Source organism: Metopolophium dirhodum, chromosome 9 (genome assembly GCF_019925205.1).
Source record: "Metopolophium dirhodum isolate CAU chromosome 9, ASM1992520v1, whole genome shotgun sequence".
NCBI classification, from domain to species: Eukaryota; Metazoa; Arthropoda; class Insecta; order Hemiptera; family Aphididae; genus Metopolophium; species Metopolophium dirhodum.
In genome coordinates this window covers 13,461,052-13,478,910 of record NC_083568.1, presented here as the reverse complement: position 1 = coordinate 13,478,910, position 17,859 = coordinate 13,461,052, and the positions used below count along the sequence as shown (strand labels likewise).

The 17,859-nt window shown below is 31.3% G+C and overlaps 2 protein-coding genes across 4 annotated transcripts; both read right to left on the bottom strand.

Annotated features, from left to right (window-relative positions):
- Nucleotides 1-1,179: 1,179 nt before the first annotated feature.
- LOC132952708 (uncharacterized) lies at nucleotides 1,180-3,293 on the bottom strand. The gene is made up of 2 exons (XM_061025096.1): nucleotides 1,309-3,293; nucleotides 1,180-1,245 (listed from the first exon to the last, which is right to left on the bottom strand). Exon 1 carries the CDS (start codon nucleotides 1,951-1,953, stop codon nucleotides 1,402-1,404), a length of 552 nt encoding a protein of 183 aa, XP_060881079.1. The 5' UTR covers nucleotides 1,954-3,293; the 3' UTR covers nucleotides 1,180-1,245; nucleotides 1,309-1,401.
- A 1,888-nt stretch (nucleotides 3,294-5,181) lies between these two features.
- On the bottom strand, nucleotides 5,182-16,771 carry LOC132952289 (carboxypeptidase D-like). 3 transcript variants are annotated; one of them, XM_061024550.1, is made up of 11 exons: nucleotides 16,149-16,766; nucleotides 14,313-14,642; nucleotides 13,879-14,006; nucleotides 13,258-13,409; nucleotides 12,970-13,157; nucleotides 11,266-11,343; nucleotides 10,412-10,597; nucleotides 10,041-10,159; nucleotides 9,589-9,768; nucleotides 7,849-7,995; nucleotides 5,182-5,343 (listed from the first exon to the last, which is right to left on the bottom strand). In XM_061024550.1, exons 2-11 carry the CDS (start codon nucleotides 14,515-14,517, stop codon nucleotides 5,275-5,277), a joined length of 1,452 nt encoding a protein of 483 aa, XP_060880533.1. In that variant the 5' UTR covers nucleotides 14,518-14,642; nucleotides 16,149-16,766; the 3' UTR covers nucleotides 5,182-5,274. The 3 variants fall into 3 exon arrangements, with proteins under 3 accessions (XP_060880533.1, XP_060880531.1, XP_060880532.1); XM_061024548.1 differs by lacking the exon at nucleotides 5,182-5,343 and having other exon boundaries at nucleotides 5,533-7,995; nucleotides 16,149-16,771; XM_061024549.1 differs by lacking the exons at nucleotides 5,182-5,343; nucleotides 11,266-11,343 and having other exon boundaries at nucleotides 5,533-7,995.
- Nucleotides 16,772-17,859: the final 1,088 nt, after the last annotated feature.

The window sequence follows — 17,859 nt, the reverse complement described above, 5'->3', positions numbered from 1 at the left end:
TTTTTTTGAGATGAACAATCCGCGAGTTTAGACTGCAATAAAAATGTCAAATTGTTTTTACAATAATAATTGTACATAAATTCACTGTTATTTGTTTAAAAAAAAAGCATTTAAGTGTCTACTTTTAGAGTGCTCATTCCTTTCTTATAAATGTCAATTTTTGAAAGAATGAATTGTTTGGCAATATGCCAATTGCCCAATCCGAATTGAACAGATTTTAAATTGAAACATTTAAACATTAGATAGGATTAAATCTATTATATTGTATTTCCTTCATTTATATAAATGATAAAAATACAAAATGAAAAAATCGGGTAAGTGGATGTTGCTCTGCTGTACAGTAGATTACAAGTGGGTCAAAAATGGATTGTATAAAATTTGAATTCAATGACATATCATTGTATAAGAAAAACGATTCTGAGTGGAGACTGTTTGTCAGCCTGGATATTTTATATTGTTATTATTCATTGTATATTTGTATCCTGTAAGTTGAATTAATATTATAATTTTTATTTTATTCGTTTCTATGATGATAAACAAAGCTTTAAAAATTAAAATTCCATTTTAAGCGGTTTTTCGTAATTTTTTGTTGGTTTTTCCTGTGGCATTAAATAACTATTGAGAAAATCGAAACATGATCTCTCTAAAGTGCCATCTTGATCCAATTTGCTAAAAGATAAGGTACTGTATGGTGAAATCAAAGCTCTCCTTCTGGTTCAATTTTGTATACAGGATAAAAAAAAAAAACACCATTGTAAAACCACTAGTTTTCTCGCTCTGCTCAGAATCTAATATATTTTTCAAATACATTTATTTGCTGTTTATTTTTTGTTTTTACATAGTTTGTAGGATGTAGATGCAATGACGTGATTATTGGCATTTCACTAAAAATGATTATCAATAATTAAGTGTCGAGATCCAAATCAGATTTTATTTTGTATAAAAATAAGATAAAATTAAAAAGAAATATATTCTGTTAGTTTTCACAGTCAGAACAGTCTAATATTAAACATAACACTGTGATAATGATTTCACTACATGATTACCTACATATAGTTAATTTTTATAACAATATAATATAGTCAAGTTAGTTTAGTCAACTATAGTAAATTCAAAGTATGTATTAAAAAACGAAACTATGACCCTAACCCCGCTGAGTCCTGACAATTATGTCGTTGGGCCCTTTGTAATGTTTGTGGACTGGGTCTTTTTCCTGAAATCCATCATAGTGTGTGTTTACTGTACCTATATAGGTATAATTCATGATATTATACATGCAAAGCATTAAATATGCACCTACTTACTTACCTATGTTTATTAGTTATTACGTATTGTACATTTATGGTTAAAAAATATAAAAAGTTTTTTGTATTTTTTTAACGGTAGGTATATAATTATTTATTATTCGAAGGTTTGACAAGGAAAACAATCCAACACGTGGTCTCGACTCTCGCCCCGATCGGTTGGCGGACCATCGCAGTCGGCGGTGGCCGTCAAATTATGCGCCATCCGGTCACTGACGGCCTGCTCCTGGCGCAACAGTTCGCCGGCCGCTTTGTTGGCGGCCTCAGCCTTCACGAGCGCTTCGCGCTTCAACTTTATCACTTCGCGTAATCGCGCGTTCATCTCATCTAGCTCGGCCGCGGTGGCTTCGCCACCGTCGTCGTCGGCCCGCCGCAAACCGTCCGCGAACTGCCCGAGCTCGGCCGCCGCCCTGTCCGACGCGGCCGCCGCGCGATTGTTGTTGGCCACGAGGGCGTGCCGCGTCTCGGCCACCGCTTTCCGCGAGACCTGGGCCACAGCGTCGGCGAGTCGCGCGCGCCGTTCGACCTTGGCCCGCAACAGCCGCACGAACGACTCGTCCCGGACGACCGCCGACTGCGTCCACTTCGCCAATTGGGTCGCGATTTCGGACGACCTATGTCGGTAGTACTCTTCGCACGGGCTGCTCATTGTGTAGGTATTCTACTCTGCTGCTGCAGCGTGTCCGGAAGCTGTACCGGAAGTTTGGGGGATGAGTGGCTGCTGGTGCAGGAGATTCAATTGTGCAGTTGAGTTGTATACAATCGGTGTGTGTTATATTTCGATAAAATTATTTAGGTAATATTGTAAAATCGCTCGAACAATGGTTGTTTTAACGATTTAAGATATATTTTGTAGCGATGTGCGGTCGTTGGAGCAACGCACGGTAAATAAATACTTACTAGGTCTAAATTATCTAATCAATATAATAAGTACCTATCGATAATGTAAAAATAAAAAATAAAATATTCTTATTTATTACATAAACTTATTTACATATTTTAATCTACTTCAAAGTAGGCTCGCCCCCTCCCCGGAACCGCCCTTGCGTTGAACATATTATGCATGCCTGTTTTTTTAATTTACAGTAATTATAAATAAAAAAGCTGTGAGATAATAATTTATTCTTTCATTTTTGGATTTTTATGTTTTCATTAATGTTTTACTATTTACTTATAAAGCTATAAAGACAAGTGTTTATGAGTGAGATACGATGACAAATAATACTCGTAAATGTCAGTGTAACGGCTCAGCGTCATCGTCAAGTCCCACTAGCCTTCAAATGTTCAAATAATAGTTTTAAGTACTCAAATAAAACATTTTTAATGGTGATTAAATATCCACAAATCACAATATAATAAATTAACTGAACGTCAAACACAACATAATTCAGTTGAATCCCTCCTCTCCAAAAAAAAAATATTTATAACTATAGTTATATCTATTTAAAGCTAATTGAAGTAATTGTTCATGCTGGACATTTTCTGCATAATATATGTTCAACGTATTGTAGCCACGATGTTCCCACACAAATGCGTTATTAACGTTTTTTTGCTAGGGTTATTAAAGGTAGGTATGCATCTCTTTTGTAAATTAAGTATTAAAAAAAAAAATAATAATACAAAACATTAGTTTTAACCAATAAATTATTTATGTGGATTGGCGCGGTGCGTTGGCTGCTAGCAGTCGCGCAATGCGACTAAGAGTTTGTAACGTCCGCAGCTATTTGTTTCCGGATGGGTGAACACCTGGTTTGTAGTAGTAAAAACCTTTCCACACATACACGTGTCACTTACTTACTGTAACAACCGTTACAACACCTTATCGTACCAACCTTACCAACCATAGCTCATAACCCCCTACAACATTTATGTAGTTACCAGGCAAAAGTTCAATAAAATAAAATTTATAATTTCACTAAAACGATAAATAAAAATACTGTTTGTACATAAAAAAATCACCTCCTGTATAGGTGATGTTTGAAATTTCCACTAATGACTGGCCAAAACATGCTCTATAAATAATTGTTTATAGGCACTATAGGTAAGTATACCTAAAGTACCTATACATAAAGTCGTAAGACAGCCATATATATTATTAGAACCATATAATACTCATCCTAGTTTCTTTCACTGTTCATAACGTTCAGAATATTTATCCTATATAATATATTATATACATTATCTATTTATTTTTAAATAATTTAAATGGACTAGGCCTTTTGGGCGTCACCGTTTTCGGCCAAAATGTACCCTTCCTCCATTTTCAGCCAAAACATACTGTTCTTTTACTATTATAACAACTGAACTTAACAATTTTTATATTTAATTAAATATGATTTTTTGATAAACATTATTATCTACAACTGAGTGAAAAAATAATAAAATAAAACAATTGGCAATAAAATGGTTTAACATAATATTATTAGCTTAAATTCAAATAAACTAACAATTAATTTTTGTTTGAAAAATGTTACTATTTTTATTATATACCTTTACTCTTCAATATAAGTTTAATTTCGTTCATAGTTGGTTATATTTTACTATCATAATTATTATTATAATATGTATACCTTCTTATTACCTATATGTATTATATAACTATATTAATTTTTATTCGATTAATGTAAGTAATAACATTGATTATAAATACTAATATAATATAATCAATTGTAATAATAATATGTTATAACAGCTTATTGCCAATTGTTTTATTTTTTCAGTTTTTTTACAGTTGTAGGTAATAATGTTTGAAAAAAATCACATTTTTGGATACAATCATATTTAATTAAATATAAAAATTGTTAAGTTTAGTTGTTATAATTGTAAATTTTAAAGAAAAATGTAGGTGCTGGCCGAAAAGGGAAGTGTACATTTTGGCCGAAAAGGGGGCCACCCGGTCCTTTTTAACCATAAAATTCGGTAGCACACGTAGCCAGGATATTTCTGGTTTTTTTTTTTTTTTGGGGGGGGGGCTGATAATTGTGTTTACACAGAGCTGGTTTAACTAGGGTCTCCCATAAGTTTAGTAGACTGATGCCGAGGTTTTATTAAAGGTTTCGGTTCTTGTACGGCTATACGAATTTGTTTTTACAGTAACTTTCATAGACAATAGAAATAATTTTTTTAATTTACTTACAATTTTAGAGGGGAGGGGGGCTTGGCTAAAGCCCCTTTTGGCAATGCCACTGACAAGTATATTGAAAAATTTTAATTAATGAAATTAACAATGGAGTGCTCAATTTATAAATGATTCAAATATTAAATAAACTTTCATAAAAAAAAATTACTGAAACTTAATAGTTATTCCTTATTAAATTAATTATAATTCATAAATTTAAACATAAAGAAAAAAAACTTACGTTCGAAAATTTGGTTCGGCATCAGTTCATTCGCTAAATAATAATTATTATAATGATATATCTTAATTATTTCATATTAATTTGGTATATCGGAACAGGAGATTCCATTTATTTCTAAAGATCATGAAGCGTTTTTGGATTTCTATATGTAATAGTTATATATATTATTGTAGTGGCCACTTATTAGCTAGTAACAAGTAAATATACGGACTTTGGTCGCAAAAAAACGAAATGAGTATTATTCCAGGCCTGGCTAAATATTATGGCCTGTGCACACTTGTTTTTTTACCAATGATAAGGTGCACTCCAAACACTTGTTATATAGTAGATAGCGACTCCCCCAGTTTTTTATAAATGTTATTTTTCGTGACGCGTGTCGTACGCGAATATTGGGTATTGCACGGCGTTACGTATATGCAATATAGGTACGTTACTGCGTCGAAAAACCTCATCGAACAGACTCCTGCAAACCGTCAACCGATATTATTCTTTCGTCAAAAATAAAAACGCAGGTAAGCTCATAAGAATTTCTGGGTCTACTATATTATAGTATATATTATTATCTCTATATATACATAATAATTGTTAAAAAATCGTTCAAATGAAGAAAATCACAAGACCATAAAATATGTAACAGTTATTATTATAATACTGGTGGCGTTATAATAATATGTTGATGCCTGAAATAGTGAAATTATCAATATTATAATACGTATAATAACACATTATTATTATTACGATGTTTATCTTTGTCGTATCGTAATAAACAATATTAGTAAGACTGGACGATTTCCACCATCACCGGATTGTATATTAATAGACAATAAGATCGTTAGATTAACACACACACACAGATATGATTAAATTAATTTAATAATTATAATATTATTTATTAGTATAATAAAATATAAATGTTACAAACATTGTAATTGAATGGGTGATGCTATTTGGGTGCTTTAGTTTTTAGTGTACCAGCACTCAGCAGTCGAAAATATTTCGTATATCATATTTAATATCGTATATGAACGATGCACAAACGCCAAAAGCCACGTTAAATTATAAGACACGCAGAACGTACACAATATATCAGTCATTACTCATTAGAGATTAATAGTGTAAATTACGTTATTCCACATAAATAAATAAATATACACGTATAAAATTACGTATATCAAAAGTTACAGTTCAATTCCACATGCGGACTAAAACGTTCACGGACAATAAATTAAAAAAAAAAATAATTGAACAATTATAACAATGATGTCACTAGACTAGCGGCGCCTGACGCGACAAAACACTGTCGTACACAATCAGGGGCGTGCCCAGGGGGTTCAAACCACCCCCAAATTGATTTTTTGTATAAAAATCCTGGGCACGCCCCTGTACACAATAAATATTATATTGTAAAACATCATGACACCACACTGCAGTATATACAAACGAACAAAACGTTTTACTTGAACTTTAAGTATTGTTATTTGTTAGTACTTACTATACTTAGTGAATATTATTATGTTGTACACCAGGGTTAACAAATTAATATTTCCGAAGGGCCACATTAGGAATCTGGAAATTATTGTTCGTGGGCCATCAAAATTGCTGACAGCGGTAAAAACAAATGAACTAAAATGATAAATTACAAATCTAGAACGTATAATATTATAGGTTTTTACTTCTTTTTCTTGTCTATGAGCTGGATAAAATTTGTCAGCGTCCCACCAATTGGTGACCCCCTGTTGTACACAAATCACATAAATCACTATGACGTAAACGGATTTTCGGCTAGTACACGCTTTTATACGCGACGTATACGTATGACAATGACAGATTTCAAAAATTCGTTATTGTATACAAACATAATGAAAGTAAATTGACATTACAATAATAATAATATTATTATGATTTAAATATGTAATAATATTATATAGTCAAACGTGGGCGAATTTATACTTTAATCTTTATAGAACAATTTTGTCTGTGGAACTCGAGTATACTGATATAATATATAGACGTACATCGCGTATAGGTTATTTTATCTTATTAAACACCGACTAAAAATCAACCCAACTTTTTAATTCCATTTCAAAATAGAATATTTCCCATAGACCATAGTATACTTCGATGCATACAAATCAAATTTTGGAGAATAGTTTATGAGTTATAACTTATAAGTTTCGATGAGCGGAAAGGTGGGGGTTCCACACAAAATTTTGATTCAGTATTTCGTAAATCCAAACTTTAAATACTTATAACTAATTACCAACTCGTCCAAAATTTGAATTTTATAATTCGAAATACTCAGAATAATATGCTGCTTAGGAATATGAAAATAAAAATGTATATGCGTTGTCGTTCAAAAAAGTTAAAACTTCAAAAAATAATAACGATGTAAAAATATAAAAAATTAATTTTTTTCCAAATATCTTGTTCTGTACCGACTAAAAATTATATTAAAAAAATATTTTCAAGACCGTTAATAGTTTATGAAATAATACGAGAGTCTCACGTAAACGATCACTTGGTATGATAAATTGTAAAACGGCGGATGAATATATTATTCTAAAGGCTAAGATTTGAAAGTTTGGATGTTTCCCATTGATGTTACCAATGCATGAAAACGACATGCATTGTACTGCAGGTTAGCCACCACCTAGTGTTGTACCTATCTGCTGAGGCATAAATAGCATTAAATCTACTAGTTTGACCGATAATACTTAGTTAGGTACAATATTATATCTAATATGATGATAAATGATTGTTATGTTAGTTAAGCGATCTCTATGATATGACGATCACGAGAGAATGTGGGCGACAAAATACGAGAACGGTAATAGGCACAGAATTTGTACCACTCTGGTTACGCCAGATGGAAAGTGGTTATCGGGACGGGCGGACGATGACTGAACGGGCAGCGGCGGTCGCATCGACTGTAGCCGATTGACGTCGTCGTATCGGTTACCACTGCGATCGTTGTAGCCGTCATCGCCTTCGTCCTCTTCCTCCTTACCTTCCACATCCACCACCAACCACAAGCGCTTGTCGGCGGACGACTTTTGTACGGCAGCCAAAGGCCGATCCGAGCCGATAAGTACGACATCCGTATCGGCCGCCACCGCCCGATCCGTCGCGCCGTGTAGGTCGCTGTCCGACACCCAATACGTGTTGTAGTGATCGCTGTCACTTACGGTGCTACTGCCGCTGTCGGCTATCTTTGTCTTCGTCGGTTCCAACTGGACGTTCACCAATTGCGGCCGAGGTCCTTCCTTCTGATCCTCGCGATCCTCCGGCACCTTTACTCGGACGATTTTCTCGTCGTATCCGATCGCGTTTACCTGTCCGGGTTCAGTAATCGTGTACATTAGTATAATATCGTTATGGATGATTGGAAATTACGCCCACAGTGAACCGCAGGTATAGTAAAAATAGAATGGTATAAATTGCGTCTCTAAAATGGGTATACTTAGTCAATTTCATACCTAAAGTATGTCTTAGTGACATTTAATTCATCGATATATATTTTAAACATTTCTGTATATTTGAATTGTTTTTGTTTGGTATGCTTTACCGCAGCTCCATATCTGGCTCCAGATAGGCCTTAACATTGATTTGTAAATAATGAAGGACTAGATTTAAGAATACCTAGGACGTAGGAGGTGTAGTCTACTGTTAAGCTTTTTCCTTGTTGATTTAAATGTGGGCTCTAGGTGAGATGCATTTATCTACATTTATCTAAGATCAGGCTCAGATATTTAATTTGGGTTTCGTTGGAATTTCTATTCCTTCAAAGTAAAGGGCAGGTGAGATTTCTCTTCTTAAGGTGAAAGGAACGTGGAAGGACTTTATTGAAGTTAATTTTGATTTTCCACTTCGATGCCTGTTTTTATATTTTTATAAGATGCGATTGGAGATTGGATGATGTTACAGGGTTATCACTATGTTCACTTAATATTGATGTGTCATCTACGCAGTGAATATGTTATAAAGATCTGGAGACAGATAACTTTCTTGGAGGACTTCTGCTTGGATTTTGAAGTAAGAAGAGAATGCGTTACCTTATCTGACAACAAATGTGCAATTTTAAAAGTATGATTTAATCGTTATGATATTATTTATACATCATAGAATTTTTAATAAATTAATAATATACCCACCCATATTAAATTAATTAAAAATTTAATTTAATTTTTCCATTTTATTATTAATTATTTAATCAAATAATTAAATATACCTCTGGGTAATGCTATTTTCCTTTAATTCCGAACAATTTACGTATGTTTGTCATTATTTATATGTTACTTCAAAGAACCGAACACAGTATTTATTTAAATTTTTTTATAAGACACGACAATAAAAAAAAATTCACATTTTCACAGTTGTTTTAGATATTTTTTACTATAAAAACTATATAATAAGACAAACTGCCAAAGTAACTTAAATAATTTTTTTTCTAGGCAAAGTAATAAGTTATTAAAAAGTTATTGAACACAAAATTGAAGTTCAATGTATTTTTTTTGTTTTCTGTGTGACTGTGTAGTTTAATATTAAGTAGTTGAAAAGAAGGTATCAATGTATCATGAAGAAAATTATTTATTTTAGTTATATATGACAATGCAGTACCTAAATGGTTGGTGACTAAAATGTATAGACCACCTAAGTTATATAGGTACTAAATGGACAGTGGTCATTATAGCGGCTCAAATTCTCAAGTCATTAATATTTATCTTTTAATAGAACACTTTTATTGGAAAAAGTTGAGATAATATGTTAAGATGATTATTGATTAATTAATTTTGCATTTTACAGGGTTAAATTATTATGAAATGAAAGACTTCAGTGATATCAATCGATTGATGCAAACTTTTTTTTAACGTTTCGAACCCCTTCATACCACTATCATAGAATTTTTTCTTTCGTAAAATACTTACACGTAACTTGTATACACCAGGAAGTAGTATTTTCCAGTATTCTCCGTTCACGGTAGTGTTGATATGGTTTTCACGGTCCGTAAGGCTAACGGTGGCGTTTGGTATGGGTTTACCGGTTATTTGGTTGGTGACGAAACCTTTAACGCCTCTATGCGCTTGTTCCATCCATGTCAAAAGTGGCTGAAATAAAATTCAAAAGGACGATACTTTAAAGTTATTATTAAGACATATTATTCGTTTCCATCTATCTCTAAACATATTTTTAGAAAATATTTGAAACTTATTATAAGACTAAATTTATCGTCGGAATAAAAATTCATTATTATTATTTTTTTTTAATGAAAAATTAACTGTTTTTATTATATTACCGCTATTTATATATCATATAACATATATTATTACATATAATTTTATCGATAGATGTAATTTTGTAATAATTGTATGTAAAGTACCTTTAAGTGATCTTTCCAGTGAGATTCCAAAAATGAAGCAGGTGGGTACTTGCAACAAGACATTTCCAAAGTGATTTCCATACACCCGTGCCATGCGTAATTGTAATCTTGCATGCTTCCTGTGAAAAAATACGTTATTTTACTTGTTTTAAAAACTTCATTACTTTTTTCATAGTGATATGATAGAATAATAATATATCGTATATGCATATTATTATATAATATTAATTTGTTTAGTAATTAATATATAAAATAATAAACGGCGTGATCCGTGGAGACGTGGAGTTCTCATAATCATAATGTCTCAGTTCTCGTAGTTTTAATTTATAAGGTAAAAATTAAATGATGTCTTAAACATATCCCTGACCTACCTATTACTTGATACCAAGCAGCTCCATTTGTTATGCCGTCTTTGAATTTTAAGCTATAGTTATCTTCACAACTTAGACCGTTATGCATGGTCGGGTGCAAATCGGCATATTGTTTCGCCAAAAACCGAAACACGTCATCGTCTGGTGTTAAACTCTCCATATTGATATTCTGGTTATAACTAGATTCTGTAATTGAAAAATAGTGAAAATAGGTAATTAACTAAAAGTACTTTAATATCGTGGTGTTATATTATTTACATGTGCAGCGTTACAATTTAATACAAACATAACATGACTTTTAGTTATATTATTTATTATTTTGATTGTTATTGGTGTTTATATAATAACGTGATAATATTATGTCATGTTGGCTTTCTGCAAAATGTTGATTTAGTTAATTACAGCTGATATTACGAATTTAAATACTTCAATAAATAGTAAATACGAACTCATGCAGTCATGCTTTATTATAGAGTTTAGACAACGTCGTAGATTTCTCATGGAAATAAATGGAATAATTAATATTAGATATACGAATTATATATAATTATATAATTATATTAGATATAACTATCGTATAATAATTAGTTAGTCAAACACCGATGTAATATTAATATTTTAAGCCATATACCGTACACAATAAATATTTAAAAATCAAAAGTTGTTTGATAACGTAACGTAATATTGTAGACAGACGTTTGAGTATAGTTTTTTACTATTAGTAATGATTTTTTTTTTAAATTTTTTAAAAGCGCTCTCACAATCATTTTTACGACGTAAGATTCTACATATACAGGTCCGGGGGGTCTAATGTGCATTCATACTTAAAGTTAATTTCATTCTGATATTTTTACCGTTTCGAAATATTTTGTAGAGTTCAAATACATCGTCAATTTGTAATGTTTCGTTTAATTTCTGCAACTTTCCAGATACTGTCATAATGAAATACAAACGATAATGTCCATATAAAATATACTATAACGCAATACAATATTTTTAAATATATACATTAATACGATATAACAACATAATGTATGATCAATACATCAACACTAAAAACTCAATATCAAATTTTCTAAAACTACAATGAAATAATATTATCGTTAGACAATATTATGAAGTGTAAAAATACGTATTACGTATATTATCAAAAACATCATGCAGAGGCTGGGCCAAGTAATATCATCGCCATTAAAAAGACTCAGATATTTTACAATATAATGGTTATTGCTGAAAAGGGATCAGCATATATATATTAAATAATATATAGTTATATAGTTTATAAATTATTATGTTGTACAAGCTTTAGTACCGATATATACTCTATATATTATATATGTTCCATTATGTACCAAACATATCGAATATTATGTCATATAATATTTGTATATGAATTTCTTGATAGTCTGACACAGATGTCTGTATCAAAGTTCAAATGTGAGCGATTACAAAATCTGAATTTGTGAAATTTTTCTTATAACATTTTTACGAGTATGCCTATGTAATTTCGATGAATATGATAATATATTATCAATGTAGGCGAAAGTATCGATCACGCTGTATTATAATTCCTAAAACTGTATAAACTTTATTTTAAAATTATAATATTTTTGTACCCACTGCATTTAACTCTGTGAATTATGAGCATTAAACAGATACGAACTCATTGATATTTGTTTGAAAATAATTTTTCACATATTTGTAAATTTAATAATTTTATATTGTATAATAATCATGAGCGCCGGAACAATGGGGGCAACTGCCCCCACGGGAAAAATTCCGTGAGGGCATAGCCCCCACGGACAGTTTCCTATAATTTACGCTCCCGTGACTAAAACTCAAATATATTTAATAAACCATCTATTTTTAAGTATTTACATACACGATACACGATATACAGTAAACTACCTTTAAAAACATATTTGCGTTCCGCTATGAGCAAAAGCGTTTAACTCATTTGCTGATAATACATCTGAATCAAAATATACTCAATGAAATCCTTTTTGATGACATTTTAAAAGAATTTATAAGTCGGACAGTGGAGAGAAAATGTGTTTTCGAAAAATTTGAACTGTTGAATTAAACTTCTATTCATTTTTATTTGTATTATATTTGTGCGTATATATTATTGGTAAGTAACCATATTAAAATTAAATTTAAATAGTGGTTTTTCTTTATTATTATTAAAGACTTTTTATTTTCTAATATTTTTTTATTTAATGCTAGCCTTAAATTGTCCCCTTAATTAACACGGGAAAATCTTTACCTTCCTCTGTATTTGTAGCTGTGCTCAGCCCCCACGGTTCAAAAATTGTTCCGGCGCCATTGATAATAATTAATATTCAGTAAAGAGGAGTTCCTTACGAATTAAATGTTTTATTAATTCATATATTATAATATGTAGATTTTATATTTTATGCTCAGAATAAACGATTTTAGACAGATCGGGTAACATAGGTATTGCAAGGTAATGCAAGTAAATAATAAAATTGATATGATATACACTATGCAGATATATACAAAATTACAAAATATCATGTTCGTGTAATAATGCTCACCCGAATCCAATGAGCCATCGTAAGGAAAATTAGCCACCAAAGCACCACCGTGTAAGCCTAGAGACATGACGAACGGCACAGATTTTAACCACTCCATCATTGCTTTGGTCTCGGGTTGTAGTGGCACTGTGTGCGGATTGAAGATGTCCGGAAAATTTCGATTCAAATCAAAAGTGTTAGCGTTTCCTCTACATAAAAATATGATATAGTAAGATAAAAAATTAACAACTTGTTGTGGTTTGTTGGGTAGAAAAACTGAAACAGTAGTTAACAAAAAAATAATTTTACCTAGAACCCAACCTCTGCATTCCATCGTTAGGACAAGGCTGAGGTGCGGACATTTCGAATCCGTCGGGATTCATGCTCGGCAACAAGTGGATGACGGTAGTTCGCAACAAATTGTTAATTGCTTTGTTTTTTGAACTGTTATCCAATAAATACTGTAGATTTTAAACATAAAACGCATTCTATACTTTGAATTTTTAAATGTATAAGGTTCTCAATAGTGTGTATCATGGACACTTGACTTCCCAAGAACCAGTAAACGTACATTTTGAAATTAAATTTATGTTTTTATAATTTTTCATATTTAAATATTGCAAAAATGTTGTACATTTGGAATTAATGGTTTGTTTCCTTCATCAAAAATTTGTTATATTATATACTATATATAGATTAAGTAGATTTCTCGATTTAATATTAATATTAAGCCATTATAATTTATAGTACATACTACATGGTCGGCTGATAAACGATAAATCGTTATTTATGTCAATGTGTATAACAATGTATGTAACCGTATAATCAATAGCCATTATGTAATATATGTATTGTAAATTGATAAATAATAGCATGTCTATCACAATATTTATATTTAAAACTATATATTATTCCATGTGTGTGACTTACTTGAATCAGATGTAAAATGATTTCTCTTCCCACGGGCTCATTACCGTGTATGTTGCCGACAATTTTGATGTTTGGCACACCCAATAGTTCGCTTGCAGTAGTCAACTTGACAGCCCATAGTTCACGTTCTTAATAGGGACACGTCAAAGAAAAATATGTAATATTATAAATGTACACACAAATATACGATATTGTATAGTAAAATACTAAAATAGTTGTCTTCGTCTTACATCAAGTGGAGGATAACTATATGACAGTGACAGTACTTTCGTATAGGCGTACTTAAAATAATTAATTATTTTATTGTACAAACAATTGCTAAATACTATGTTCAGAGACCAGAAAGATGACAACTTATTTTAGTGTTTTCATCTAGTTCTTGTCTTAATAATATTAAGACGCAATATTCAAATAGCTAGATGCGTTATACGTACTTAAAACCGACTTGCCAATCGAGTACAGCGACGAGATGTTGGGAAACTCGTCGGTTATTTGCATCAAAAAATTTGTCATTTCTTTGTGGTTATGATATTTATCGAATCCAATCCTAGAATGAGATGCGGAAGACGCGGCGAATACGATCGCCAGTACCATTGCGGAACTCCGCAGAGCTTTTACGGTGTTCATAGTCATAATCATGATGATTGGTGTCGATCGAGGCGTTTTGAACGGACGATAAAATGCATATACACGTTTTTACCGATGTCGTCCAAACCTTTTAGCGACGATAGGTTATCCCAGCGCCTGCAGCTAGGAGAATAGTCCTGAACAAAATAAACGTGATATTTCGTATGATTTCGTATTATTTCAAATAGTCAGAACAATTTTTATAACAGACATTAAATATTATAACTATAGCTGATGTGGCGGTAAACGTGTTCAACGTAATATTACCAATTTTGTGATGTATACCTTAAAAAAAATGGCTTAGCTCCATTTTTCTCAAAACATTTAACATTTTTACATTTTAACATCCTACAATTTATGATGTTAGTACAAATATAGGTACAATCCCAAGAAAAAAATATTAAAAATCTTAAAAATAAAAATAAATACAACTTGATTTATATTATAAAGAAACTAACGAGTGGGTAAGCGGGTGTCGCTCAACTATCTGCAGTACAGTAGTTTACTAGTGGGTCCACTGTAATGAATGGTGTAGGTGTTAAATTTGAATTCAATGATATAAAATAATTGTGTACGAAAAACGATTCTGAGAGAAGACTAAAACAATTATTATGGACCCATAACTAGGGTATACCTAAAATAATTTGGGACCCAACTAGTGTAGTACCTGCGATTATCATTAGCCGCTTACTGCTAGGGACCCAATTCGGATATGCCAAAAATTATAGTAGATTAATAAAAAAGAATAATCTTCTAAATAAATTGATTATATACAGTGATTTATGATAGTAAAAACAATTATTTTAAGTCATGTTATATGTATATATATATACAAATTACATTGTATTATTATACAAGATTAATAGATTATATTAAATAATATACACAAATGGAAATATTATAAACATTTAAATTTAATTTTAATTTTTCAATAAACAGGTGGGGCACATATAGGGCGAAGCAATAAAGGTATAAGGAGGGGCACTTTGCCCCAGTTTAGCGCCACCCCTGCTCGTAATATATAGGTACTAATAAACCTTGTACTAAATTTGAATTTATAATATGTATTATGATTTATAAAATACCAATAATCGTATGATTATTTTAATGGTGATACTGGAATTGCCTGCCAAATTTAGGTAGGTGACCTTTTTTTACTCGAATTGCCTACAGTTTTTGACCGTATAACAGAATGATATTTCATCATATAAATTATATTGATAATCTATTTATTTTTTTATTATTATTAATTATTACTGCTATTTACTAAAACATTTAGTAAACCTAAATTTACATTAAATCAATCAGCATTGACTCAATTTACTAAGTTTATTTAATGTATTAATAATTTTTATAATATAAGGATATAGGTACGTAAATTTATAAAAATTATAACTATCGTAGGCTATTCCAGTACAAGAGGGTCACTACCTAAAATGGGAGGCTATTCGGGTAACCTTTTTAAAAAAAAAATCACGGGGGAGGGGGCAATTCGGGTGCGCCGATTTTAATAATGCGGTGATGTGGGGCAAGTATTTTATTAATAATTGATAAATATACACAATATTGTGTTTGTATAATAACTTTATGTAATTATATTATGTAATATACTAATATGTATATATTACGTATAATATACGTACCAGTCAATGTATTGAACGAATCTTATTATGCTGTGCGCCTATTCTTCGTAAGTATATTTGCGTATAATACGAGAGGATTGCAGATCGATAACGAGACGTCGATTTGCTTTGGACGCGTTGCGAAACTCTGCGCATGTACTTATTGGCGCATTATGTCTTAACCGACACAAGTGGCAGCGTAATCTCTTCGCAGTGTTGGTGATAAATGATGATAAATACGACGACAAAAATATCATGCAAAAACACGATCGTCGCTCGACGCTGTGATGCGCTGCACCTGACTATATATAATAATAATAATATACCTATAATATTATTAGGTACCTACCTACGCGAGAAATATCGCCGTAAAACGCATATTATTATGTCATGTGGTGGGATGGCGCGAATAGTATAGTGCTGCTGCAATCGTCGCGACTTTGACTTTTTTATACTACGCGGGTCCCACGTAAAAAATGAATTTCAATGAAATAACCGCAAAGTCGTCGCTGTTATTGGCGAAAAGATTGACGTGCACAATAAAAAGCTGTCACTTCGGAGCAAATTATTTAACACGACACGTCCGCGACGTCGACCCGCACGCGCGACTATATAGTAATACATGTAATAATAATAATAATAATAATAATAATAATATGTGTATCTAATTTATATTATTGCACCATTGAAAACCAAAATAACAAGATAATAAAAAATCCTCGTATCGCGAGACTTTGACTTGCGATGTAATATCATCGGAACGCCGTAAATGTCGCGTCGATCGCACGAGCTGTATATTATAATATATTTTGTATCTATTATTCAGCTGTGTGATATTATTATGTCTGTAGATAGCTTGTCCCATACAAAAAAATAAAAAATAATATTGTTGTGTTATTGTCCAGTTATATAGAATGTATTTTGTGTAAATAACCCGAGTGCTGTGCGATTGTCGGACGGTTGTTTGCCGGAAAAAGGATATTATTATGATATGATGTTATATCAGAAGTCATATTATTAAATAATGAAGAATTGACAGATTACTACGCGTCAACTGAATATTTTAAGATAAAAACATATTTGACATTTGCTTTTTAATATTTATAATTCCAATATAGTTCTTTAAAATTTAATCCTTCCTATACCCTATATACTTACAACTATCGCCTATCGTAACCATCTGAAACATGCGTCGTAATTTTTTGTTATTAGACGTCCGTTTAATAAAAAAGCTATAATATAATAACAACCTATATATAAGTGGTAAAAATAAATGTCCATATGAATAATATGTGATAACGAAATTTGTTTTTTTTAATAGATATTTGAACGTTTCATAATAAAATGTTTAGTCAACTCATAATACTTAACGCTTTGTAAATATATTTAGGATCCATGTAAGCACAGGTTTCTGGGATCGATCACATGTCATTCGTTCTACAGCACTATTCTCTATACCTATACAACTATGCGTTTTCCGAAGATAATTTTAAATTATTTAAGACGTTATTATTTTTATAATTACCGAATTCTTGCACAAATGTCTTTATATATTTATAGAAACTTTAAAATGTATTTATTTCCGTCATATTTTTTTATGCCTACACTAATACTTTAAATCTTTTTGATTTTTTTTCATTTATCGCTTTTTGAACTAACATAGATATTTTAAAGTTTATATATGTATTTAATTATTTATATCTATATATTATATTAAACATAAATATTATGT

Bases quoted from the DNA above. Each gene is read 5' to 3' on its own strand.
- LOC132952289 (XM_061024548.1), bottom strand. From the start codon at position 14,517: ATGATTATGACTATGAACACCGTAAAAGCTCTGCGGAGTTCCGCAATG. The intron at 13,410-13,878 runs GTAAGTCACACA...TAAAATCTACAG, and splicing joins TCATTTTACATCTGATTCAA to TATTTATTGGATAACAGTTC. The intron at 11,344-12,969 runs GTGAGCATTATT...TCATTATGACAG, and splicing joins CGATGGCTCATTGGATTCGG to TATCTGGAAAGTTGCAGAAA.
- LOC132952708 (XM_061025096.1), bottom strand. From the start codon at position 1,953: ATGAGCAGCCCGTGCGAAGAGTACTACCGACATAGGTCGTCCGAAATC.